The sequence below is a fragment of the Vigna angularis genome, chromosome 3, assembly GCF_016808095.1.
Source record: "Vigna angularis cultivar LongXiaoDou No.4 chromosome 3, ASM1680809v1, whole genome shotgun sequence".
In the NCBI taxonomy this organism is placed as follows: domain Eukaryota; kingdom Viridiplantae; phylum Streptophyta; class Magnoliopsida; order Fabales; family Fabaceae; genus Vigna; species Vigna angularis.
In genome coordinates, this window is record NC_068972.1 from 11,677,151 (window position 1) to 11,704,125 (window position 26,975).

At 33.6% G+C, this 26,975-nt stretch overlaps 4 protein-coding genes across 4 annotated transcripts; 1 reads left to right on the forward strand and 3 right to left on the reverse strand.

Moving 5' to 3' along the window:
- The first annotated feature begins 472 nt into the window (after positions 1–472).
- On the forward strand, positions 473–1,653 carry LOC128195941 (uncharacterized). Its single transcript, XM_052875073.1, has 5 exons — positions 473–694; positions 783–919; positions 993–1,094; positions 1,183–1,248; positions 1,339–1,653. The coding sequence occupies exons 1-5, from the start codon at positions 514–516 to the stop codon at positions 1,438–1,440; spliced, it is 588 nt and encodes a 195-aa protein (XP_052731033.1). The 5' UTR covers positions 473–513; the 3' UTR covers positions 1,441–1,653.
- A 3,325-nt stretch (positions 1,654–4,978) lies between these two features.
- Positions 4,979–5,959, reverse strand: LOC108345153 (uncharacterized). Its single transcript, XM_052875074.1, has 3 exons — positions 5,886–5,959; positions 5,597–5,795; positions 4,979–5,501 (listed from the first exon to the last, which is right to left on the reverse strand). Exons 1-3 carry the CDS (start codon positions 5,907–5,909, stop codon positions 5,464–5,466), a joined length of 261 nt encoding a protein of 86 aa, XP_052731034.1. The 5' UTR covers positions 5,910–5,959; the 3' UTR covers positions 4,979–5,463.
- Positions 5,960–11,152: 5,193 nt separating this feature from the next.
- Positions 11,153–20,545, reverse strand: LOC108341460 (AT-hook motif nuclear-localized protein 20). Its single transcript, XM_052874466.1, has 2 exons — positions 20,267–20,545; positions 11,153–12,328 (listed from the first exon to the last, which is right to left on the reverse strand). The coding sequence occupies exons 1-2, from the start codon at positions 20,543–20,545 to the stop codon at positions 11,471–11,473; spliced, it is 1,137 nt and encodes a 378-aa protein (XP_052730426.1). The 3' UTR covers positions 11,153–11,470.
- Positions 20,546–22,213: 1,668 nt separating this feature from the next.
- Positions 22,214–24,590, reverse strand: LOC108342161 (protein PSK SIMULATOR 1). The gene has a single exon (XM_017579878.2). The coding sequence runs from the start codon at positions 24,216–24,218 to the stop codon at positions 22,452–22,454; it is 1,767 nt and encodes a 588-aa protein (XP_017435367.1). The 5' UTR covers positions 24,219–24,590; the 3' UTR covers positions 22,214–22,451.
- Between the last annotated feature and the right edge of the window lie 2,385 nt (positions 24,591–26,975).

The following is a 26,975-nucleotide window of genomic DNA, read 5'->3' on the forward strand; positions in this document are numbered from 1 at the left end:
GTCCTGAATTTTTCATACATTTGCTTGTGGCACCATTTTATTTTTAATTTATGTATTGTATATGTTATTTACCTGCATCCACTGTTTTTTACTGAGTGATAAATTTTCTTTGGAATCCATCACATATATTTTATTTATATCACTACTAGGTTGCCCTTTATTGGTCAGTTGTATTAGCATTTTGCATTGTGCCCTGTTTGCCCCTAGATATATTGCGTGATTATGTTGTTTGTGGTTTGTATATGGTGTTTGGCCACTGTTATTTATAACTCCTTGGATTTTATGTAGAGAATAGTTTCATCTAATTTATGAATTTAAATATAGGTTATTCTTTCATAGAGCTAAGTGGTTGATTAACACCAAAAGTTTGTTTCTCCAATTTTTCTGTTTCTAGTGTCCTTGTGGAATCAGCTCTTACGAAATTAATTGTTTTGCATGTATTACCCTATGACAATTGATGCAGGAGTTAGATTTTACAAATGTTCGTGAACTTGAAGATTGCATGATTACCGTATGACAAATGTATGTATTCCCTTCCACAGAGTATTTAATGCTTTCCTACTATCCACACAATCATTATTACCACTATTTTATTTTTTATGTTGTCTTTTGAGAGACATAGCTAAAGCTAGTTTTGATCGTGACTTCACTTCCAATGCATGGTTATGGGCTGAAAAATTCATTGACATCCACGGTAAAAACCTAATTGGGAGTTGATGTTCATAGATTTTTTGTAATTTGCTATTTTAGGAAGATTATCGAAATAGTTATTTCATTTGCAGGATTGTTGATTAAACATGAGGTTGAGCATATCTCAACCCTTGATTCATTGAGAGGAACTTGTAAGTTATCGTTGTTGCGATGTATTGTTAAAGCTTGTGAACATAACGGATTGGGTGACATGAAAATAACAATTCGGGTAGGTTGATGTATATTTACTTTGACGACCAGCTTCAAATATAATTCTGATAAATGAACCTCTTTCTTAACAGGATCCAACAGGGACTGTAAAAGCAAGTGTTCACCACAAGGCCATTGATCATCCTGAAATAGGCATACACTTAAAAGTTGGAAGTGTGATAATCCTACAAGATGTAAGTATATTTCATTTTCATTAACACTTAGCTATTGACCTTATATTCCCACATAAAAATATGGATTCCGCCAATAATATTTCTACAGGTTTCAATTTTTTCACCAATACGTGAAACATACTATCTTAACATAACTCTGAGGAATATTGTCAAGGTAAAGATTTTGGTGAACAATTTTCTATTGTACTATTATATATGTTGTAAACTTTTCTAGGACTTTAAATGATACTCTCGGATTGTGCAGGTTTTTGGAAGTGATATTGGGGGCCCAACTGATGACCTAGTACGTCTATCAATACCAACAAGCCTCCAACACGCTCCGTTGATGACATTCTATCGAAATTGATTCCACCTCTTCACAAACCTCAAGGCACTGGATGAAAGAAGAACAATATAAATGGCCTATGTTAAAACTTTCATAATTTCCTTGCCTGTATTTCAGATTTATCGTTGTTGTTTGTTGTCGAATATTGTGCGTGGTCACATGGATGTGTTATTTAGAAAAATTTGTGAACTACTTAACTTATGTTGATCAATTTGTTGTTGCATTAAGTGCTTATGTAATGTTCGTTATGTTATAAGTTTTATATGAAGTTCATTTCGTGAAAATTAAAAGTGTTTAACTTTATGGACAACTTTATTCGGTTATTTATTGAATTGGTTTTCTACAACAATACAAGTGGTTATTTATGCAATTTGGTTTTGTACACCACCACGAGCGTCCTATTTTATAAACGACCGTCCAATTTTCTGGAGGAGCGTCCAATTTTATGCACGAGCGTCCACTTCTGTACGATCTTCTGGACGAGCGTCCTTCTGGATGAGCGTCTGGACGAGCGTCCACATGTGGACGACCGTCCTTCTGGATGAGCGTCTGGACGAGCGTCCATCTGGTCCAGCGTCTGCACGACCTATAAACGACCGTCCATGTGCCAGCGACTGACGTATGGACGAGCGTCCACTAGCTTATCGAGCGTGGACTTGATCTTCTGTGGACGACCGTCCTCTTGTGCGTGCAGGGGGCGACGAGCGTCAGCTTGCTATGAAATGTTCGTGCGCTCGCTATGTGACGACCGTCCTGGGCGACAGGGTGATGTGCGAAAACGCTGGACGCTCGGTCAGCTGTCCAGAACGAACGCTGGGTCACGTGTAGAGAGCGCTCGTTCACTAAATGCATAGGCGCTGATTTGGTTACAATAAATGGGCGAAAACGCTGGACGCTCGGTCAGCTGTACAGAACGAACGCTCGGTCACGTGTAGAGAGCGCTCGTTCACTAAATGCATAGGCGCTGATTTGGTTACAATAAATGGTTATGTTGTTAGACCTTTGTGGTTATTTCTGAATTTTATTTTGTACAACAATATTACTGGTTAACTGGATATATGGACATCTTTGATGCAGTAACTGGATATATGGACAACTTTATTCGGTTATTTACTGAACGACCGCGATATTCCAACAACACATTTTTAACACTCTTTTAACACTATTTCATGGATAACTGTAATATTTGAAACGTACAATGTATCATTTTGTTGTGTATGTTGTGTAACTGAATCTCTATTAATGGTGTGTTATAATGAATTTAATTATGTCATACAAAATGGTGCGTAAAAGTCAGTTTTTTTTCCAATGGTGACCTGTGTTCACCTGACTGAGTACCTGTGTTGGACTTTCTGTACAAATTCCCATTTTCTCTCGGGTAATCGTTTACAGGGGTCCTGTAAACGATTACCAGCCCCATTTTTCAGCAGTCTCACTCATTTCTTGCACAGCTTGCTCCCCCAACTCATGAGGGGTCACCCCACCCTCCTTGGCCTCACATCACATCACCATCCACCCTCTCCCACCATTGGAACACCTGCACAAGCCTCAGACAGGTCCAGAAGTGCTGAAAAGTCAGATTTTTGTCCAATGGTGACCTGTGTTCACCTGACTGAGTACCTGTGTTGGACTTTCTGTACAAATTGACAATTTCTCTCGGGTAATAGTTTACAGGGTTGCTGTAAACGATTACCAGCCCCATTTTTCAGCAGTCTCACTCATTCCTTGCACAGCTTGCTCCCCCAACTCATGAGGGGTCACCCCACCCTCCTTGGCCTCACATCACATCACCATCCACCCTCTCCCACCACTGGAACACCTGCACAAGCCTCAGACAGGTCCAGAAGTGCCGAAAAGTCAGATTTTTGTCCAATGGTGACCTGTGTTCACCTGACTGAGTACCTGTGTTGGACTTTCTGTACAAATTGGTAATTTCTCTCGGGTAATCGTTTACAGGGTTGCTGTAAACGATTACCCGCCCCATTTTTCAGCAGTCTCACTCATTCCTTGCACAGCTTGCTCCCCCAACTCATGAGGGGTCACCCCACCCTCCTTGGCCTCACATCACATCACCATCCACCCTCTCCCACCACTGGAACACCTGCACAAGCCTCAGACAGGTCCAGAAGTGCCGAAAAGTCAGATTTTTGTCCAATGGTGACCTGTGTTCACCTGACTGAGTACCTGTGTTGGACTTTCTGTACAAATTGGCAATTTCTCTCGGGTAATCGTTTACAGGGTTGCTGTAAACGATTACCAGCCCCATTTTTCAGCAGTCTCACTCATTCCTTGCACACCTTGCTCCCCCAACTCATGAGGGGTCACCCCACCCTCCTTGGCCTCACATCACATCACCATCCACCCTCTCCCACCACTGGAACACCTGCACAAGCCTCAGACAGGTCCAGATTAGCATAAAAGTCAGTTTTCTGTCCAATGGTGACCTGTGTTCACCTGACTGAGTACCTGTGTTGGACTTTCTGTACAACTTCCCATTTTCTCTCGGGTAATCGTTTACAGGGGTCCTGTAAACGATTACCAGACCCTTTTTCAGCAGTCTCACTCATTTCTTGCACAGCTTGCTCCCCCAACTCATGAGGGGTCACCCCACCCTCCTTGGCCTCACATAACATCACCATCCACCCTCTCCCACCACTGGAACACCTGCACAAGCCTCAGACAGGTCCAGATTAGCATAAAAGTCAGTTTTCTGTCCAATGGTGACCTGTGTTCACCTGACTGAGTACTTGTGTTGGGCTTTCTGTACAAATTCCCATTTTCTCTCGGGTAATCGTTTACAGGGGTCCTGTAAACGATTACCAGCCCCATTTTTCAGCAGTCTCACTCATTTCTTGCACAGCTTGGTCCCCCAACTCATGAGGGGTCACCCCACCTTCCTTGGCCTCACATCACATCACCATCCACCCTCTCCCACCACTGGAACACCTGCAAAAGCCTCAGACAGGTCCAGAAGTGCCGAAAAGTCAGATTTTTGTCCAATGGTGACCTGTGTTCACCTGACTGAGTACCTGTGTTGGACTTTCTGTACAAATTGGCAATTTCTCTCGGGTAATCGTTTACAGGGTTGCTGTAAACGATTACCAGCCCCATTTTTCAGCAGTCTCACTCATTCCTTGCACACCTTGCTCCTCCAACTCATCACCTGTCACTCCACGCTTCTTACATTCACATCAATCACCTACACCCATCTCCCCACTCAGAAATTTATCAAATCCTTCGCATTAATTACCATTAATTTTAGTGAAAATGGTTTCGTACTGTTCAAATTTTAATTATAATGCTGCGTTTATTTTTCAATCGCTAATTTTGTCATTATAACAAACACAAACGCAAAGTAAAAACAATTCATTTCCAAATCCAACCACTATTCTTATTACAAACACATAGTGTACATTGTCAAATAACATTAGGTACATATTTCAACATCTTATACATGTCAAAATTGTCAAATAACATTAGGTACATATTTGAACATCTTATACATGTCAAAATTTGATAATTTCTTAGCAATCCTAGACAATGCCGTATAGATGTAGGGCTTCCATTCTGCTAATGTTCTCATTGTCCAGGATGCAGTCACACAGCGAGAGAGAAGACGGACGAGAGACAAGGCTTGAACGAACGAGAAGAAGCAAGGCTTGAACGAAGAGAGACGGACGACACAACAATACAAGTGTTGAACTTCAATTTCAATGTCAAATATTTTTCGTACAGTTAGTGGTTATCTGTTAAGTTTTATATGGTTATTTGCTCGATAACTTTTGTTCACTGCAAGTTCTGCTAATTTAGTTAATAGCTTATGTACACAAAATGGACGTTGGTGATACTAGTGCATAACTAATCCTTCACTATACATAGTAAACAACTTAAAAAACCATAGAACAAAAATTGTTTCATATTCTATCATATTCCAGCAACATCATTACAAGTTATATCCTATTTCATGACTTCTTCATTTGCTATAGCATTCCACAGTTCTTCATTACTGTACTTCTATGCATATTTCCTTCATGTAATACCCAATCACACACCGTTTGTTGTCGAATAAGTTGTAACTGCTCCTGCATTGATATTACAGTAGTGAAATATTATAATTAATAACCTGTTTTAAAAAACCATTTAAAACAATACAAACATATACTTAAAGAAGATCAACCGTTGTGTAATCGGGCATTTTTTTGCCACCTACTGATTAACTCTATAAGAATAGGGCTAGAAATAACCATATCATCAACCATATCCACCAACCACTTGAAAGGTGTTGACTTTAAACGTTCCTTTTGAAAGGATGATAGGCAACCGTTCACTTGAACTATATGTTGTGTCTGGACTCGATGCCTAACTCTAAGTGAGGCCTGCAATTATAAATCAAACCGTATGTTACTTAATTCAATACAACATTGTGCATATTTAATGGTAAATTAATAAAAATACACCATACTTACCATTTCACTGACTTCTTTGTCCATATCACTATATCCTGCAAATTTAACAAAACAAAATAAAATTGATTGTATAATACTATGTATCTCACTTGACAGTCACATGTTCAAATTAATAAATTGGTTAAATACAGTGTATCAAACTAATGCATGCATAAAGTGGAATCGTGATATTAAAATTTGAACATTGACCACTTACTGTACCAAAAAATACAATGTTTCTAACTAATGCATGCATAACTAACCATAACACCACTTATTGCACTTTAAAATGTGGACATTGATATTGTATATAAAAACTGCTACAGATGTACAAAAACCGATTTACAAATCACCACATCCGACTAACAAGATAACCAGCTAATGCAGGGAGAATATTGCAATCTGATTTCGTTTGGGAGTGGAAGAAAAGGTTGCCCTGCAAGCTCACTGGCTTAGCAGGTTGTGAAGGGTCTCGTTGTTTCTAAGGCTCTCATTGTCTCATTGAATATAAAAAACTTCTACGGCAGTACAAAACCAGATTTACAAATAACCACATACGATTAACAACATAACCACTTCCTGCAGCTCGTTACTCAACTCATGCATGCATAAAGGGTCTTAAAAACCAACCTCAGTCAACGGCATAGCGACAAAAACAAACTCAAAAGTCTAAAAAACCACCTCCCCAATTTTAAACCGAATGGACCCGTATCACGCCTACACCCTAGGGTCAAAATGAAACTCAAAAGACTCAACCTTTTTACTACTCTGCTTCCTGTCGCACCACACATAAAGCTCCTACATAAAACACGTTACCAGCAAAGCAACCCCAACCCCACCTCCAACATAGAACACATCACCAACAAACCAACCCCACCTCCCATCAACCCAAAAATCAGAGATTGGTCCCCCACAACCCCACATCAATAAACCGATGTACCAAAAAATTACATTGCCACAAAAACTACACAGCCTAACACAGAAAATAAAAAATCAAAAACCTGTACCGTAAAATCCGAAGACGAAACGCGCGACAGAAATGGAGTTTCTTGATGGAAACGCGCGACACAAATCCGAAGACGAAACGCGCGACACAAATCCGAAGACCAAACCTGGACCGTAAAATCAAACGAAAAAAGTGTCTGAAAGATGAAACTGAGAAGCATATGACAGTGGTGGAAATCGAGTTTCTTAAGAAAACTCAAATGGGGATTTCGAATCTGAAAACACAAACCCTAGGTGTTTTTCCACTTTTACCCTCCATCACTTTGCAATTTTTTTTTAAAAAAGCTGACGTGGACCGTGTCAAATGAATGTAAGTGACACGTAAGCGTGTCACCGTATTACTACTCTATTATGAATATGTAAGCATAGTTACATAGAATAAAAGAGAAAAAAAAAAGTGAACACGTTTCAATAATGAGGTTAATACTATTTAACTTCTCTTACCCTCCATTAGTATATTAGTACTGAGATCGGGAGTATTTCATTTCATTTACCTTTGGAGTAAATGAATGTCCAAACTTATACACATATATAATTAATAGTCATATATATATTTTATAAGTATAATTTGATAAGTAGAATTTTAATCATGTTTATGAAAATCTAAAACAGGAATGATGTAAATATTTTTTTATAAGGGTTAGAATTACAAATTATAAATGATAGAATAATATATCAAAATATTAATAAAAAACTATATTATCTCAAACATATATTTAAATATATGATAGTATAACAGTTATATTAAACAATAAATATAATAATAAAATATCTAAAACAACTAAGAAATAATACTAAATGATAAGGAATATTACTTTGCAGCATCACCGTTCTCCATAAAAAAATTTCAAAACATACCCCTCTTCTGTTTACATCAATAAGGTGATTTTTAAAAAAACACGAAAAACATTAAAAGAAACAACATGATATTTAAGCTAATGTACAAAAGAATTTTTATAAAACAAACATAGAGATATTATAGATCACTCACTCATTCATAAAAAAAACATATCACATATGAAGATTCATACTAGACTTAATTATCCGAATACAAGTATTGATGTTGAATCTCGGGAATCTTTCACTTGTGGTGACTTCTACTGCTATGCAGAACTATTGTCAATAAGTTTCACCCTATCACATATAAGGTTAGCCCATTAACATCTTTGGTCAAGGTAAATTAGACAAGGACTTCCTGTACCTTTCACCACATACCTCATTATACTTTACATGAGCTTGAATGATTATTAGAACAATAAGACAACCTCCAACATATGAACTTCCACATCAATGTGTACACTAATAAAACCACAACTAATCCTCAATGGATTAACACCAACCATTCTCAGAATAACTTCATAAACCAACAATTAGTTTAACATTATCACAAAATCATACATTAGACATATCAAAGGAGAACATATAAAATAGAATCAAGCTCTGTTAATTTCGTTTAGTGAGAACGCTTACTCGCTCAATGAATTGTACTTAAAGGACCACTCGCCCAAAAACCAGATAACTTGTCCAACAAAATTATCACTAGAACTCACAAACTTAAATTCTTCCAAACGTGGCTCAATGAGACTTGTCTTGCCTAGCTATCGCCAAGTTAGTCGGTTATTTGACTTTGGCTTCACCCAACGAGTATACTCTTGCCTAGCAACAATCAAGTAAGTAGCTCTATGACTTTGACTTCACCCAATGAGTATATTTTCACCCAGCGACCACTAGATCAGTAGCAAATCGGTTTGGTTCAACTCGGCTCGGTTCGATTCGATTTGGTTTGATTTATTTCGATTTGGTTCAATTTAGTTCGTTTCGATTCCATTCGATTTAGTTTGATTCAGCTCGCCTTAGCTCAGCTCGTTTTGCTTGGCTCGACTCAGTTTTGTTTGGTTCGACTCAGCTCGATTCGACTCGACTCGGTTCGACTCAACATGTGTAAGATAGATCATAGAGATGTACCATGTCATATGAGTATATTGAGTTTTTAATATGCATTGTTGTCATGAAAACTTATTAAATGTAGTATGACATATGTAAATTTGAGTATAATTCAACGCACGGGTTTTCTAGAAGTAGAGTTAAGTTTATGTATGGATGATATTAATTGCTACATGAGAGGTAGCCAATGGATTGAATTAGATACTTTATTTATGATAGATGTTTAATGAATAAGAATTGTATCGATGAGTATATAAAAGACATATGTGATTATGAAATGTGTATGTTACATGTATGAAAGATTTAAAAGCTCTATCTTCTCTTATTTTGTATGATTGTGTTGTTTCATCAACTGTAATGATCGTGTGTTAAATGAGAGTATATGACGTTGGGAGAATTTCAGTAGAAGTTATAGAGAAAAAAATTAAATATAATATATATTGTATTAGATCTTTTATTAATTAAACTATTAACTATTTACTATAGTTTTAATTTGATAAAAAAATTTCATTAGTTAGTTAAAGTTGGCTTTAAGAATATTTGTCAAAATTTTCGTATATAACTTTTCAAAAATTTATTTTAAACTTGTAATTCACGTAATTTTAACTTGTAAAGAATATAAATTATATTTTCATTTTATTTTTTATCCTAAAAGTCATTTTGAAAAAAACTTGTTTAAACATATGTTTTTAAACTAACTACTATGAGTCCACATTGGTTGATCTAATAGTGGAAAAGCTTAATTATTGACTACTTTATGCAAAATACTTTTGATTTCTTTGTAAGATGAGTGATATAATATTGCCAACAAAAACAAAGGTCAATATCCAACATGTTTCTGTGTCAGCCCTAAAATGTCTATCTTCCCATGTTTTTACCGGGTTTTCATATCAAGTAAATGACCCTTAAACAACTAAAGGAGGCATGGACCAAGAAAGAACAGTTATAATAATATTATCATATTTAATTTCTAAATAAGAGACCTTGCACTAGGCACATGAAGACAGCTCTCAATGTTTGAAAGAAGAAAACAGTGTTTTCAATATGTTCAAATATTTTAGTACATTTATCGGGGAAAGAGTCACTCTTTCTGTAGCATCTTAATCGATTCATTATAGGGTATGGCATAAAATTCTCCATTCTGTCAAAACGAGCTTTATCAGTGTCTTTATGGGACTCACCTTAAATCCTATAAACATAACACGTGCGTAGAACAACAGAAAGGTCTGGGACTTGATCAAATCAATGTAAAGAAGAGAGCCATACCCAAACAGAGAGAGTGTCGTCTAGAATAAACATCAAATTATGGAAGATATAGCTCATAGAACTTTAATTCTATGCAACACTTACTTGCACCACCGACAAAAGAGAATGTTAATCTAAGCATTCTCATCATATTTATGCAGATCAATATTGCTGAGTTCTTTCTTTTTTCAACACACATAAGTTAGTATTTGTTCATCATGCCCTATTTATAACTTATATTACAAAGCCACCTTGATGTGTCTGCATCTAATACAGAGAAGTATGACCTTAAATTTATACATTGCGTTGAATCCAATAATTGTGTTTTCGCTATTTGTGTTTTTAAATTATTTATATTTGAAATTAATATTTGACGATGACTTTTTATTAATTAAAAATTAATAAAATAACTTGTTTATTGTGATGTGATATTAATATATTTTTTTCTGTATATATTAATATTTAGTGAGCCTTTTTATTTTCCAAATTCCTAGAAAAGTTTATTAATTCTTAAAAGTTTAAAAATTAATTACAGCAAGACTAAAACCAAGTTTGATAAAACAAAAATATACGGATCAAGATTAAGTTTAATAAAAAGAATATGAGATACTAGATCATATTTATCCTATTATAATAATTATAGGTTTTATCTATCTATCTACATGTAACACGAATCCTTGTTTTGAACAAGATCTAGAAGGCAGAATTTCTAGGACTAGATAATGCTGCCTTCTAGATCTGCGCAGTGGCCCTATCATCTTTGCAATCACACAAGTCAATTACAGATGCAGAAGTCTTAAGTTACAAACCCTAACAGTGATTTCGTTTCCTTCCCATCTCAAACAAAAGGGCAAGAGTGAAAGAAGTTTGAGAAACCATCAACCCATGATTGGAAACACAATTCCATCTCATGATTAGGATCATATCCCCTCCCTTCAAAACTCCAACTTCCTCATATTTTGAGAGTCTAATCATTCCATTCTATCATATATTTAAACCACAGCAATGAAGTGCATCAGTTATAGAATAAAATAATAAAAAAATCAAGTAAAAATGCAACCAGGAAATAAAGGGACGAAAAGAAATACCAGATGGAGAAAAAACTAGTAAATTATTCATAAATATTTTAAAAGACGCCCATGATCATCTTTTTTATTCAAAACACAGAAGCAAAAGAGAAAAAAGATGGTTCATAATCCATGTACATCATAAAATAAGCATGCTTGCTTGGTAGCTGGCTAGCTTCTTCTCTCACTGTTCTTCACAACTATATATATATAATTAGTAGTCTAACCTTGCAAACTCTTCCGATTCCTAGCCTTCAAAATACAGCACAAGATGAATACAATAAGCAGGTTAAATTTGATTATTAGATGACTCCATCCATGCCTTCTTCTACCGCGTTTTGCAATTCAGAAAGGTGTCCGTCCATGAGCCCAAGCAAGGGCTTCATGCCCCACTTGCCCCCCTCCTCCATTCGGTGGAAGATTATACAAAGGCAAAGATGATGGATCTGGAATCCCACCCTGCAATTGCCCACCCCCACCGCTTCCAATTCCAAGTGGCGGTGGCGATCCTCCTCCTTGTACCGCGGCGGCGGAACTAGGCCCTTCTTCATCTTCATCAAGTGGAAGTCTCTCATATGTTGCATTAGAAAAAGTTGCAGCAATCACCATCACTGGTCCTGTGGCAACTAGAGGCCCAACAACACTCCCTCCTAGTACTTGGCCCTGGCCTCCAGCAAGATACACTGTGAGTCCTGTGGATCCTGGAGGAGCAGGACCAGGTAAAAAAGTCCCAGTGAGGGACAAAATCTCAAACCTCCCATGAAGTGCCACCACAGCTCCAGGAGCAGCAGGTTGTCTAAGAGTGACATTGGCCACGGAGCCACTCCCACTGAGTACACAAACCCCACGCTGACGCCTTCTTGCGAATTGGGCCACACTTTCGGCAACATCAGCCCCTCCAGTTATCTCCATCACATGACTCCTCAGGGCGTTTGGGCTGTCCCTTGTTACGAAAATTGGTGGTTTTGGCTTGTTTTTGGATCCGGGAGGTCTTCCTCTCGGTCTGCGAGTTCCAACCTCAACTGCACCTTCTCTCGGTTCATCTCTATTGTCTTCATCTTCTTCTATATTATGGCCACCACTGGTTTCATTGATTGCAAGGTCTGTGTGGCGTTTGCTTAGGCCAGGCGAATGGGTTCCTGGGTCAACCCCAGATAACCCTCCCTGACCTGTCCACCAAGGATTTGCCAGAGTTACTGCAAAGATTAATTCAGGTTAAGGTAAAGAAAAGTATATAGCAGTTACTGCACACCCAGAAACCAATTAAGCTCAATTGCCTTTACCAGAAAACGTAAATTTGATCTGTGAGTTACCTTCTTTTGATTGGGATTTTGGTTTTGTCTTCCTAGGTTTCCTTCACTTCGTTGTAATTGTAAGAGAGAAAAAATAAAATAAAATAAAAGTCAAACCCACATAGCTCATAAGAAACAAAGGGTTTGGCTAGCTGTTTTTCCTGGGAAGACCTGAGATATGATGTTTGGTCGGTCCCATGGATGAGAGGCCAGAAAGAGGGTAAAGGAATGAGAGGTGAGGTGCTTAGAAGAGAGAATTAGATTCAGATACTCAAGAAGAATCAAGTAAAGGGTATTAAAGAGTTTATCAAATAGGTGTTTTCAAGAGGTGGAAAGAAAACGATGAAAGATCAGACGATCATCAATTGTTCTCTCTCTTCGTCTTTTTCTTTAACTTGTTTGATTATTCTTTGGCTATTTATGAAGAAGTGATCTGAGTGGACATGAGACAGAACAGATGCGAAACCTTTCACAGAATCAAGTAAGAGAGCAAATACGATGGCAGAAACAGAGAAAAGATGAAGAGAGATCATTAAGAAAACCAAAATAGGGGACAGTACTATCTTAAGAATAAGATATAGAAAGAGAAAGAACACAGAACTTAAACTACTGCTATTTGACAAGAACAAAGGAGAAGAAATGTTTTTGATTTGTTCTCTTTCTTGGCGTGTGCTGTGCTGTTATTAGGGGAGCCAATATATTTTCTCTCTTTATTATTATTACTATCTTTATTTCAAATTTTTTTCCCAATCCTTGCTTGTTGCTTCTAGTATTATATAATGGGAACTAACAATAAGCACTGCTTTTAGAGGGTCTTGGAAATTAGGGTTTTGTGGGGTAATGTGCGTGTAGGCAGGTGTGGGCACGTCGTTTTCTCGGGGCCCGATACATATTAACGTTACCGTAAGAGAGAACAAGTCACAGTGAGAGAAAGGTAATTACAGGAAGAAGAAGAAGCTATATGGCTCAACCTTCCATCTGTTAATACATTTCAACTACTCCAACTTTGGCACTGTGTCCATGCCAAACAAATGTTACTGGCCGCCTGCTTGTGTTGTTATCTTTTTATGTTCATTTGTTCTTTACTTCCATCTCTACAGTAATGAGAGTGAAGCATTTTTTTTTGTCATAAAATATATATTGCATGTAAATTGTAATCATTTAATGTGTTTTTTTTATACATATCTTCTTATCATGTTACATGTTATATCATCGAAAGGAAGAGTTAGGAAAAACCTTATTTGGTTTAATAGAAGTGGTTTATAATCTTCTTACAACTTCTTAAATTGTACGAATTAAGATTCAGAAATAAGTAATTGAATAAGGTCACATCTTGAGAAAATCCATTATTATAGTGATTTAATCATTTATTTATTATAAATGTGCTCTTTTGGTGGATAATAGTGCCTACTTTGAGGATTTGTCGGCTGGAACATATTGAGGTTTTTGAGTTGATGATATCAAGACTGAAAAGTAAATTACTATAAAAGAAGACAGATAATTAAGATCGAATGTCGAGGATTTAGCTCATTTTACTATAGAATTTTCAAATTAAAATTGGGTGTCTCTCTTTTAAATGTCTTACTGCACATAGGGGCTAATTACTGCAAAGAAATATACTTACTTGAAAGCGTCTACTCGATTTAAAATCAACTTGAAAATTTTGATATTTATTATTAAATTTTTTATTTGAGAAAATTCTTATTTCATTTTCATCCTCTTTTGAAATTTCAGGAAAATCCTTAAAATTAATGGTTGTGGAGGTTGATGAAGAAAAAGCTAGCTGTTTAAAAACTCCAAAATATGGTCAATAATTTTTTTAGCAGCTCAAATTCTAACAGTAAACAAAAGTTTAACAAATTTCCAACTCAATTAAAAAGTGACTATTTAGATTCTAATTTATTTGTGGGTAATGCCAAGAAAAGAATAAGAACGAGATGAGATGTGAACACGAATAAGCAAATTCAAGAAAATGTATATATATTATTTGAATAAAAATATACTTATGTTTTTAACTAAGTGATTTAGATACTAAATTCTAGTGATATAATATAAAGTTTAAGATAAACTATCTTTAAAAAAATATGGTGTCCTCAAGACATTAATTAGTGAAGAAAATGACTATTGGATATTCACTCTTTCTAAATCTATTATCTTTAATTAATTTTCTAAATACATGTGTGTCTTTTTACGTTGATGAAATTATAGTACTTGCATATTTTCCTTTGTAAATGTTCATTTATCTTTATATATATATATATATATATATATATATATATATATATATATATATATATATATATATATATATATATATATATATATATATATATATATATATATATATATATATATATGTATGGTGTAATTAGAAGTATAAAAACACTAGTTAAAATGTTAATTAAATGTTAAAATTTATTAGAAAGTGGGGTTTGAGCCTAACTTAATCCTAGAAAATCGGCTTGTAAGGTAAGGTTTGCACCTCACTTATATATTATAAATTGGTCAACACACCCCCTTCATGTTAAGGTATAGACATCTCGTGCGTGAGAGTAGAAATTAATAGGGTGGTCCGATAGTGGCTCGCAACGAGTGGAAACACCTTGTTATCTTTTCTTCTCAACCTATTTTTGTTGAACCTGTCACTACTATTTCACAAAGGAAATCAACCAGGCCAAAACATATACCACTATCATTGCATTGCTACATGTTATCTACTTCTATCATTCAGTCATCCACATGTATCTTATCTCTAGTCGATGATGTGGAACTTCCAACAAAATTTATTATTTAAAAAAAAAATTGATGTTTAAAATTTTTAACTTTTAATATCAATGAGTGTTGAAATTATAACTTTTAATAAAATGAGTTGTTTGTCTTGGAGATGAAAAAGGCAATTATTAGCATATTTGTGTAACTACATATTTAAAAATAATGATATAATTATTGAATAAAAAGTGTGTAATTGTGTAAGTATAAATCTAAACCATCATAAATATTTTAAAAAATAAGCTATAAAAATCTACATATCATCATATAAATAATTATCAATATCTTTATATTAGAAATGGTATGATGATTTGTTTAATTTATTTATTTTTAAATATGTACGGTAAAAGTATGAAAATGTATATTTCAGTTATAGTTCTCAACTTTCACCTATATTGCTTGTTTTTAGTTCATCTTATGGTATTAAAATTTAGTTTAATTGTTCAAGTTCTTTAATACAGTGTGGGAGTTACTCAAAGAAAATATTTTTTAAAAAAAGTACAATAGACTTCGGTTGCCCATGAAACCAAAGCCTAAAAGTCAAATAAACTTCAATTGTTTTTTATAACAGAAATTTATTCCTTTTATTTATTCTTTATTGTGTTGGGCTTCGATTTTAGAGATAACTAAAGCCTAATGTTGAAGTTTATGTTTCGGTTCAATTAAAGTTGAAAAATATCTTTTTTTATATTGTCTTGTCTTGATATGTTTTAATTCTGAAACCAAAATATAATATCGAAAATAATTGATTTCAAAATCTCTCATTGCAACATTGTAATCTTGAAATTTATTTATAAATAAAGCTAAGAAATGATTATTCAACTTTCATTCATTTTGAATTTGTTAGATTATTTAGATTTTTTTTATGAAAATTTATGATTATTTACTTACTATAATAGTTTTTGTCTTACAATATTGAGTTTAAGTAACGAATATTTTCTACATCCAATACAAACACTAAGTATAGACGTAGAGTTTGATCCAATTTAGCAAGACTTTTTAATTTAAATTATGAAGTGAAGTAATATTTTACACTAATTTTTTCCATACAGGGGACTTAATGAAAGAAAGTTAGAAACTAATGAGAGGAATTTTTTCTTTTAGTTTCTTCCTCTGCTATTAAACTTCCTTTTTTAGGGACCAATTACATTACGTTGCCTTTTCCGAAAAATTGTTTCTTCTCTTCTCAAATTAAGAAAATTAAAAGTATATACAAACATTTTTTTTTAAAAAAAATAGAGGATTAATTAAAGACATGTAGAGATCAAGAATGCTTATACCTTTTTTTCTTTCAAATCTTATCCTAACTCATTGCTGATACCATCATTCTAGTTTTTGCAATGTGTTACACAAGTCAATTATATTATCTTTTCTTTATCAATTACTCCAAATAAACTAATACCAGATATTATTATTAGCTTTACCAATTACTTCATTATACATGAGTCTGATGCTGTCCAAAGATGTCAATTTAAAGCATTTTTTGTTCTACCATAATTTTACCATTAATAACTACCAAAATGACAACAAACCCCTCCACACAGGTAAAGAGAATCAACAAAGATACTACCAAAATGACAACAAACCGCTCCATACAGGTAAATAAAATCACAAAGATACGAAAAACATTACTTTGATAATTAATTTTTATTTATCCTTGAAAGGTAAAAGATATTTTATTATTTTTGTTAAAGGAATAATATTTTGCATTGGGATTGGATACTTTTATTTGTTCACAAAAAATTGCGAGCCAAAATGATTTTAATCTTTACTAATCATCTCTTGCTAATTCTTTGCTTTGATTTATGTAGAATGCTAGCACTAAAGTTAGAATTTATGGCTTCATGTTAAAATCTTGTACTACTGTTGGGTAAATAACTTTTCTTTTAAAAAATAACATTTTTAACTCAAAATTTAAAACAAATTGTACCAAAATATATAAAACATAAATTTAGAAGGTGGGAGTAAACAATATCTAATAACACATGAAATATTGGTAAGAAAAATATTATGAAATATAAAATATTTTAGTTGTAAATTTATAGTTAATATATGTGTACATATACTTAATGGTAGTACTAAGTCGTATAAGTGCTACCAAAAAATATATAAACATAATATTAAGAGTTGATGGATCCAATAATAATATCAGAATTGATGGTTCGTCTTGGTGACAGGTTTAAACGAGTATAATAATCTTTATATCGAAAGTTTTTCTGACAAAAAAATTCAGGTAAGCGTGTCCCGTTAAGATAAACGGCAGTACGAAAGGCTACTCGTGGTTGTGATTGGTTGGAAATGCTTCCACTTGTGGGGAAGTGTACCAATGTGGAAGGCACTCACCCTTGAGGGGAAGATTGTTGGAAATCCAAGTGTGAGTCCAAGTCTCACATTGAATAAAATTGAGAAAGTAAAACATTATATAAAAGTGAAATAACTTAAGATAATGGTTTTGAGAAAATAAAATATTATGTTTATTATTAATGTTATGATTGATTTTAGGATTAGAGTTAGAATTTTGATCAATATGTGGTTAAGGTGTGGGTTTAGGGATATGGATAAACTTTTAGTAATAGGGTTGAGTTCATAGATATGTACATGGTTTTAGTTAGGGTTAGGAACATCGTTGGTATAGAATTATGATTATAGTTAAGATTAACATTATTCTTACACTCATTAGTGTTACTTATTGAAAAAAAAAAACGTATGAATGTTAATATAATGGAAAAAAATGGATTTAACTAACAGAGGTTTTAAAATTATTCGTTAGTTAAATTCATTTCTAAACTTCAAGAAAATATTACCCTCAACAAATGTATGTAATTAAATAATTTTTGAATATTTTTATAATCAAATAATTCAAAAATATATAAAAAAATGAATTTTTTTTTATATCAAACGTGTCTATATCAATTTTAAAGTTAATATAAAAAGTTATCACTTCACTGATAATAAATCATTGGACTAGATAAATATTTATTTGAATAAATCACATCATACTTGATTGTTATATTATTTGAGGAAAACAATCATTCATTACTTGAATTACATAAATTCTGGTTAAGAGATGTAATTTATAACTTCAATGATGAGCAACATCAAACACTTAAGAGATAATAATAATCTAGCTCTAAATATTATTACATCGGTGTCAATCATGTAGTCACCTTATCACTCAAACAACCTAAAATTTAAACTAAATTTCTATTAACATAAAATAATTTTTTTTTTACTTTTAAACATTTATTCTTCAGTATAATAATAATAATTAATTTTAAACAATTCATTCTCTCAGCTATTTAATAAAAAATTATAACCACATACATGTTCAAAAGGTTACACTATTTTTTCTATAATAACAATTAATTCAGAAAATTACAAAGCTAAAAACATTAATTATCTTAATTTGAAATATACTTACTCCGATTATATCAATTGATATTTTAGAGCATTAAATTAACCGTAACAATTACAAAAAACATTAAAAAATGTTAGGAAGTTTAAAACAAACAAATACTTGAAGGACGCATAAAAAACAAGTTGAATTATGTTTACAGAAATTAAAACCTTAAATAAATTAGAAACTAATAAACTGTTTATTATATTATTTTTTTCGTACATAGAATATATTTGATTAAACTGCGGCACTCCATATTACAATAAATCTTTATATTTAAAAGAAGTTCGTTTTTTATATGGATTTCAAAACAAATAGTTAGAATGTGATATTTCTATTGAATAGCTTTGCCAGAGTGACGGAAAGTTTGGATGTTCATTCTCATCCAATTCCTGATATGAAGGACAAACCAGGAAAGAAAACTTGAAATTTCGCATTATCCATGAATCATAATGACCCTCGTGAGTCTGACACATTAAACTGGATGCAATATCGTTAATTCAACTCTTTAATTAAAATTAAACCTTCAGTCAACTTCTAATAACTAAATTATGAATGTAAAACTCTTATTAATTAAAAAATCAAGTACTACTAGTTAAAGTTTATTTGTTTTTGTACTTTCGTGCTAACCGTTTAAACCTTATTGGTGACTCATATTGGCCCTGCTGCATTTAGACCCTGCTTTTTTAACACACGATACCTTAGTCAATGGAAATAATATTTTTTTCTTACGTGATGTTAGTACGGATTAATTAGTATGAACTACAATTACTAATATGGTTGAACATGGTTTTAAAACACTACATTATTTAAAGATATCGTATTGATTTTTATATGCATTTCAACTCTTCAAATCAAATAGAATAACTCCAAAAAATGCATTTTCGATTTTTGAGAAATGCGGAAAACCAAAACAGATTTACTTAGGAAAAAATTGAGCAAAACAAAACTCGTTTATTAAAATCCTTTTTATTCTATTCGCATCTTTATTTTTATCTTTACACTACCCCTAATTTTCTTTTTTTCCATATTTTAAAACTGTTAGCTATTACGCACTCCCTATAGTCCTTTTTATTTGTTTTTAAGATTGGTTTACCCAGAAATATAATAAAAAGAAACATTTTAATAAAAAAAAAATTGAATTTTTCTTCATTTTGTCTTTCCACCCATATGTCCAAATTAGTTAAAGATTAAAAAGAAAGTAATCAGTATGATATTAAGTTTTGCAAAAATACACATACTGAGGGGATTTTTTTTCTAAAAATCTTACAATTAAAAGGTAACAAAAAGAGGAACTTCCTTCTTTGTATACGAATCTGACTTAATTAATTAGTTCAACAATAAGTAAATTGTTGGAAATTTTGATGCACTAATTTAATAATAAAAAATAAAACACTCTTCTATTTTCATTACTAACGTTCAGCCCCTTCTTTCATATGATTCTAAAATATTAGGTATATATTTTTTAGGTTTAATCTTTTTCGATATCCCTATTTGTGCAGGATTGTCTCAAATAGGTCCTCTTATTTTGAAAAAGCTGGTTTAAGTTCCTTTTTATGTAAAATTGAAGTAATAACGTCTTTGCCGTTAACTATTGTAGACGGATATAAATTTTTTGCCTTGTGGTATGGTGAGCTGGCATTTAATAACACGTGGCATAGTAAATCTCAGATACGTGGAAACCTTCTCCTCTTCCTCGCCAACTTCAACCTCATCTTCTCTCCTCTCTGAAGAACCAGAGATCAACCTTCTCACCAACACCCTTTTGTGTGATTCAATCTCATCTTCCTCACCGTCGCAAAACCATTCCAAGAGCAGATCCTCCTTCTTTGCCAACAACTTGACCTCCTGAACGACATGATCGTCGTCTGCCGCCGCAAAACACACAGATCGAAGATCCTCCGAGAACCGAGTCACCGTCTGCCGCCGCAACTCGCGCGCGTCCACCTCCTCGAGTCCCATCGCCTTCCGAGACGCCGTGAATAGACAATTCCTCGCCGCCGTGTGAGAGTCGGGAAACGACAGATCTAAGATGGGAGGACGACGGCAGAGAAGATGACGAGTCCTCTACCTCATGTGACAGCTTCCAGAGCACGCCTTTGACATGGAGGTTCTAGAGGTGGCACCGCTGCTGCTCTTCCAGGCCGACGAAGGTCGCACCACTAGCCGGAACGACGAGACCTACGGCAGTAATAGACTCCGATTTGGGATCCCGCCATGGAAGCACTGCTGGCGGCGAACCTTGGAATGGTTCTGCGATGGTGGTTGAATCACTCAAAAGCTTCCCCATTGTGATAAATGAATGTTTGTGCATACAAATTTCGTCTCTTTCACTTCACCTCTGATTTCTTGAGTTTTTGGCATTAAAATAAATATCTAGTTGATCCAATCGCACATAAATATTGAAACTTTTTAGTTTGAGTCAAATGTGTTTTTGTCTCTGATCATTCATCAATTTTAGGTAAATTGGATTTTGAAAATAATAATTATACTTTGTCGAGTGCTGCAGCGCTGGGAGAGAAGGGCGAAGTAAAGGTTAGGGGTCGTGGAAGAGTATTGGGAGAGAAGGGCGAAGTAGAGGTTGGGGGTTGTGGAGGATGGATTGGGGGATGAATTGGATGTTTTCCACCATGGTTGCAATTTGATTTAAAAATTTAACTTTTTTAAATATAAAAACTCACCATTAAGCTAGGTCAACAGTAATGTACCATGTCAGTACTATTTGGTAGTCTCAGCAACCCACGCATCAATTTCTTTAACGCCGTCCAACCAACTTAACGGAAAGGTCTCAATTGATTTCAATTTTCAAAATTCAGGACCATTTTGATACACTTTAGAAAACAAGGACCTATCTGAGACAATCCTACACAAATAGGGATGTCGAAAATGATTAAACCTATTTTTTAACATACTATTTTGAACAGAGTCTCTCGCTAGTTAAAATTTATAAGATTTAACTATTTTTTTTACTTTTTAATTAATACTTTTCTAGCAAATTAAATACTTTTTATTTTTCAAAATATTTAAAGATAATTCACATAGTTTAAACAAATACTAGTATTTATTAAAAATTAAATATTATTATTTTCTTTCCATATTTTAGTTTATTAAACTTAATGTACAAAAATTGAGAAATATTTAGTAAAAGTAAAATATTGTTTTATTTGGACTATTTTTTTCATTAGTACTTCGATCTTTGATGTATGAAGCTTACAGAGTCTACGTTTTTTATAATTTTTATAATAATTATATATTTCGATTTTTTAACTTCCCTCATTGTTCTTAGTTCTTAAATTTTTCACGTGCAGATCCAAAACACAGGTTTAATGAGCCTGTACTGGAATGTTGACGCAGGCCCAGGTATAAGTTTGAGAGGGACCTTAAAGTTTGAAATTTGAAGTTTCACAATTCAAATTTTTTTCACACCCAAACACGCACTTTCTGAATCGATTCTTCAACCGCACAAACAAGTCAATGGGAGCGTGAACAGGAGCGAAAGAAGCTTAGACCTTATAACTTGATCATAAATAAGCACAACTAAAAACTACTTAATACAAGATTTGAAGTAAATGTACAAATAAATCACCAGTAACCAAAGAAATAAGACATGGATAAATTCAATATCAATCTTAGTCTGTGTCATTCATAACAAAGAAAGCATACTGTAAGCATCAAGTGAACTGCACAAAAAACATATTTACAAGTTCAGTACAATCCTTTTTGGCCCCGTTTCAAGCCTTTAACAACAAGAGTCCTAAATGTACTAAGTTTAGAATTCGATGCCGCATCAAAATGATGTGTGCTGTAAATGCTCATCATATTGAGGATTTCAATATTCAGAATCTATTCAACTGGGAAAAGCGCCACATTACAATTGCCAGTCCATGCAATCTTCAAAATCAAAACTACTTGCACAACCCAACAAGGCGTTTTGTTGTTGCTCATAACGACATATGTAATTGAGTCCCATGAGAAGTTGGCACATAGCTTCCTCTGTTTTGTCCTTATCAGCGAAATACAATGTCTGGAATAGCAGCACATATGTTCTACTAACAATTTGGTGTTGCTCAATGTTCCTCTCACTTTGCCACCTGATCATATTATGGGCCAGTGGAGCAAGCCACTTGAGTATCCCATCTAGAGTTAACTTCCAGTCATGAGCAAGAGGAGCATCATATATGGCCAAGTTCTTCACATAGGTCTTTAGTTTGCCTTTCAGAGACAACCTTAAGCTCGATGGTAGCATCTGATATAGATCATTCCTAGCCTCCTCACCAACTAAATGTGGATACTTTAGGAACTTCTCTATCACGGTTATGACATTGGCATAGTGCAATGCTAGACCACAGCCTCCAAGTGTAGAAGGAGGAGCATAAAGTGCCAATCTACTGTGGGGACCAAAGGTTGAGAAACTTAGATCTCCAGTGATAGGGACGCTACTACGAACGTGATTCAGATCACCAGAATGGTACAACTGCTCCCTTTCCTTGACCTTATGATAGCTTGATATGTTATGTTGGTCCTCGCTATCAACAACATAATCATCATTGTCATCATCAAATTTCGAAATCGAGCTGCTTAAACTTAAACAATCCATGAAAAGTTTCCCCGGACTTGTTCCACAAGGAAAACCAAAATCTTCAAGTTGAAGATATGGTAATTCACCTCTCCTGATATCGAGTTGAGGCTTACTAGCAGTTACCCTTGTCCCCACAGTAGTTCTTGCAGTGGAACCCAAACGATAACCATGACCATTTCTCTTGCAATGATTGCTTTTCAACTTCTCAGAACTCAAAGGAGCACCAATCTTGCCAGACATTAGCTTATATTCACTTCGCATGGGTGGTGAATCTCCACTAAGCCCGGGACTAGTAGTATTCTTCCTCCACGTAGAATCACCAAAGATTATGCGGATTCTAGCATAAATGGTACAAACTGTCCTGGCCAATAACTCAACAACCTTATCAAAGTTCTCATTCCAAAGTGAAATCTCCTTTAGATGCCTCACATCTTGCCTCTGCCATGTGAGTTTCTGTTCAAACGCCCTTCTGCTCTCCTCGTGCTGGTTATGCTGAAACTTCTTTACTGCTTGCTCCAAATCATTCAAGACCCCCATTTCACTGTACAAACTCCTGGTGGCACTAACATACCTATCCATTTTCCTCACCATTCCTTCCATGTGCTTAACTAAGAACCCCAATTCCTTCACATCTATAACCCCGTTAACAATGTCCCCATACACATGTTCAAAACCTTGCACGGCAGGCTCAGAACACTTCCTTCCCAACCTAGAAACCACACTGGCAACACGGTTCAACTCCTCAAGCTTCTCTGCTCGAGCCAGGTCGAGAAGATAACCCTCTTCGGAGGAAACCAGGCTTTGAACACCCGGTGAGTTGGAAATCTCGTTCCTGAGTTTCAAAATCTCGGGATGAGACAAGGATCTGTGAAGATGAATGGCTTTAGACATTACGTTTGCTACTTCAAAAGAAAGAATACCAATTACTTCTTTACTGCTACTATCTTGCCTTTTGGGGTTGTGCTTTTTCCTTGCAGAAGGTTCAAGAAGAAGAGCTTGTTTAAGATTGGCACTTACCTGGTTACCCATCTTCACAATCCAAGCTTCAGCGACCATAGCTATGTACCACTTTCACCAAAGACCCTTCATTCAAATCGCGTGACAAGACCCACTGTGGGGAACAAGAATAAGAACAGTTTGTCAAAGCTGCAAACTTTGACGCTGAACAACGGTTTAGGGAACGGAATTGTTGGTGGGGCGGAGAAAGAAAGCAAACAGTGCAATGAGATTGTTTGTGCGTGGCCAAGGAAAAAAAACACTCGATGAGGGATGGAGGGTAACTTGGAAAAAGAGAAGAGACAGAAAGTGGAGGGAAAGAAGGAATTGAAATAGAAAAGGGTGATGAATAGGGTAGCGAGGGACCAAAGAGGGAGGTGAATGATTGCTTTGGTTTTGCTTTGCTTGCTATTTCAGATCAGAGGTATCCATTCTTTTTCAAACAAGAAAATAAATTTTGAAAAGTGGAGTCAGAAGTCATGGCTCACAATTTTGAATTGAATTATTCCAACTTTTCTTTTTCTTTTAGTAATATTATTTTGAATTGTTTGCTTTACTAGTAACAATTGCCAGTCTGAGAAAAGATTATGAATTTAAAATACAAATTTTATATGACATTGGCAATAAAATACATTAATACGATATAAAATTTAAGGTATTAGGTTACAACAATTAAAAAATATCTTTTATCTAAAATATATATTCTTATTAATAATTAATTAGAATTCAAATTTTATAAGACTTTTTTATTAACATAAAAGTTGTAAAAAAATTAAAATAATTTATCGTAATATAATAAAATATGTAAAGATCTGAAAAATAGTATTTTATAAATGATAGTGATTTTAAATAAGTTACTTGTTTATTTTAATAATAAAAAATTTAATGTGAATAGATTTTTAAATAAACGAGTTTTATTAATATATTATATTTTTTGTCTTCTTTTATAATTTATTACTTTGTGTTTATATATTCAAGTATAGGTAGTAGGATAATCCTCCCAACGGATTATTTTCATTTAATTGATTAGTTTCTCAATTTGAATAAAATTATTTTTTTATTTTTTTTGGTCAAATTTATTTTATTTCTTGTATTTACATATGTAGGTAAAACTTTTTGTGGGTTGAAAACATTTTGGTATTTAGAATGGTTAAAACTATCAAACCATGTAAGAAAAACTAACTTTTGTTTATGTATTGGTTTTCAATTGATTTTAGTGTATACTGTGAATTGGTGTTGTTATGATTCAATTTACATGTTTGATACTTTATATATGATGAAATTATATGTTTGAACTCAGTTGTATCATCATGAATGGTTTAAAACAATGAGATTTCTATGACATGCATAGTTGAATGTGAAATTAGGGTTAAATTAATACAATTGATTATTTTGGCTAGATTGAGTGCTTTAACACGAATTTGGTGTGTTTATAACTTGTATGAAGCATTTAATTGGTTTTTGGTATGGTTAGAACAGAAAAATTACAAGATTTTGGTTTTTGTGTTATGCAGATTCACTAGGACAAGGTGTGTGTGTTGACAGCGTTAAAGTAATAAACTTCAATGACTTGGTGATCATTGTGAGAGTATTCTCATTGGGTGACAATATAGTCAAAGAACTTACTGACTTGGTTGTCATTGTATATCATTTATCTTCGCTATGTGCAATTTTTCAAATAAAATCGTGAGAATTTTGAAAGTGTTCTCACTAAATGCACTATGGATTAATTAAGTGTCAAAAGACAAAACTAGATGTTGTCTAACTAATGTTCGAAAAATACTTTTAAATTTTAAAAAAATTCTAGTGTTAATTATATATATATATATATATATATATATATATATATATATATATATATATATAATCAAAATATAGATAGAAATTATATATATTCGGCTCGCTAGACAATTTTATTTAGATTTATATTCATTTTATCAAGATTTATAGGCTATATAATAATTGTATTGATGTTTTGTTTGAATCAGAGTTTAAAAGGAGATAAAAGGAATATAAAAACAAAACAAAAATGACTTAATTCAGTTTAATCATGAATTAGACCTATAGTTTTAATTTAATTAATAATTCTGATGAATTAAAGAATAAAAATTAACCCTCAAATACGTAAGTAATTATTTGAGTCAATTTTTCAATTTATATTTATATAAGAAAAGAAATAAAATAAGAAACAAATTAAATTTCCAATAGTTAAAATTAATCTATGTTATATAAATTTGTATAGAAGTTCTTTTTAGATTTTCTGAAAAGTTAAGACTTTTATTTTGACGTAATAAAAAACACTGGGTTCATTTTACTTTTTATTTTTCTTTTATATTTTAGAAGTATGTTCTTGTGGTATGATAAAATTAATTGGGTTAAATGCTTACTTCGTTCTCATGTTAAGAGGTGAATTTTTGTTTAGTATTCGGTTTTAAAAATGAAGACATTGGGTTATGAAAAGTGTATGAATAAGGTCTTGTCCGTTAAGTTAACAGCAACGACGTTAAGTTCATGCTGATGTGGCCGTACTTTTTCTCTTCTCTCTTTTACTGTCCAGTTTTTTTTTCTCTTGTTCAGCTTTTTCTTTAATGATTTTGATGATTTGTTGAACTTGTTCTTTCTTTGTGGACCTTATTCATATATTTTTCATAACATAGGACCCAATGTCTTCATTTTTAAAACCAGATGTTAAACAGAAATTTACATCTTAATATGATAAAGAAGTAAGCATTTAAGCCAAATTAATTCAAGCATTGTTGTGTAAATCGTACGCCATATTATATAGCTGGATGTTGCTCCCTCGACCACCACCATGTA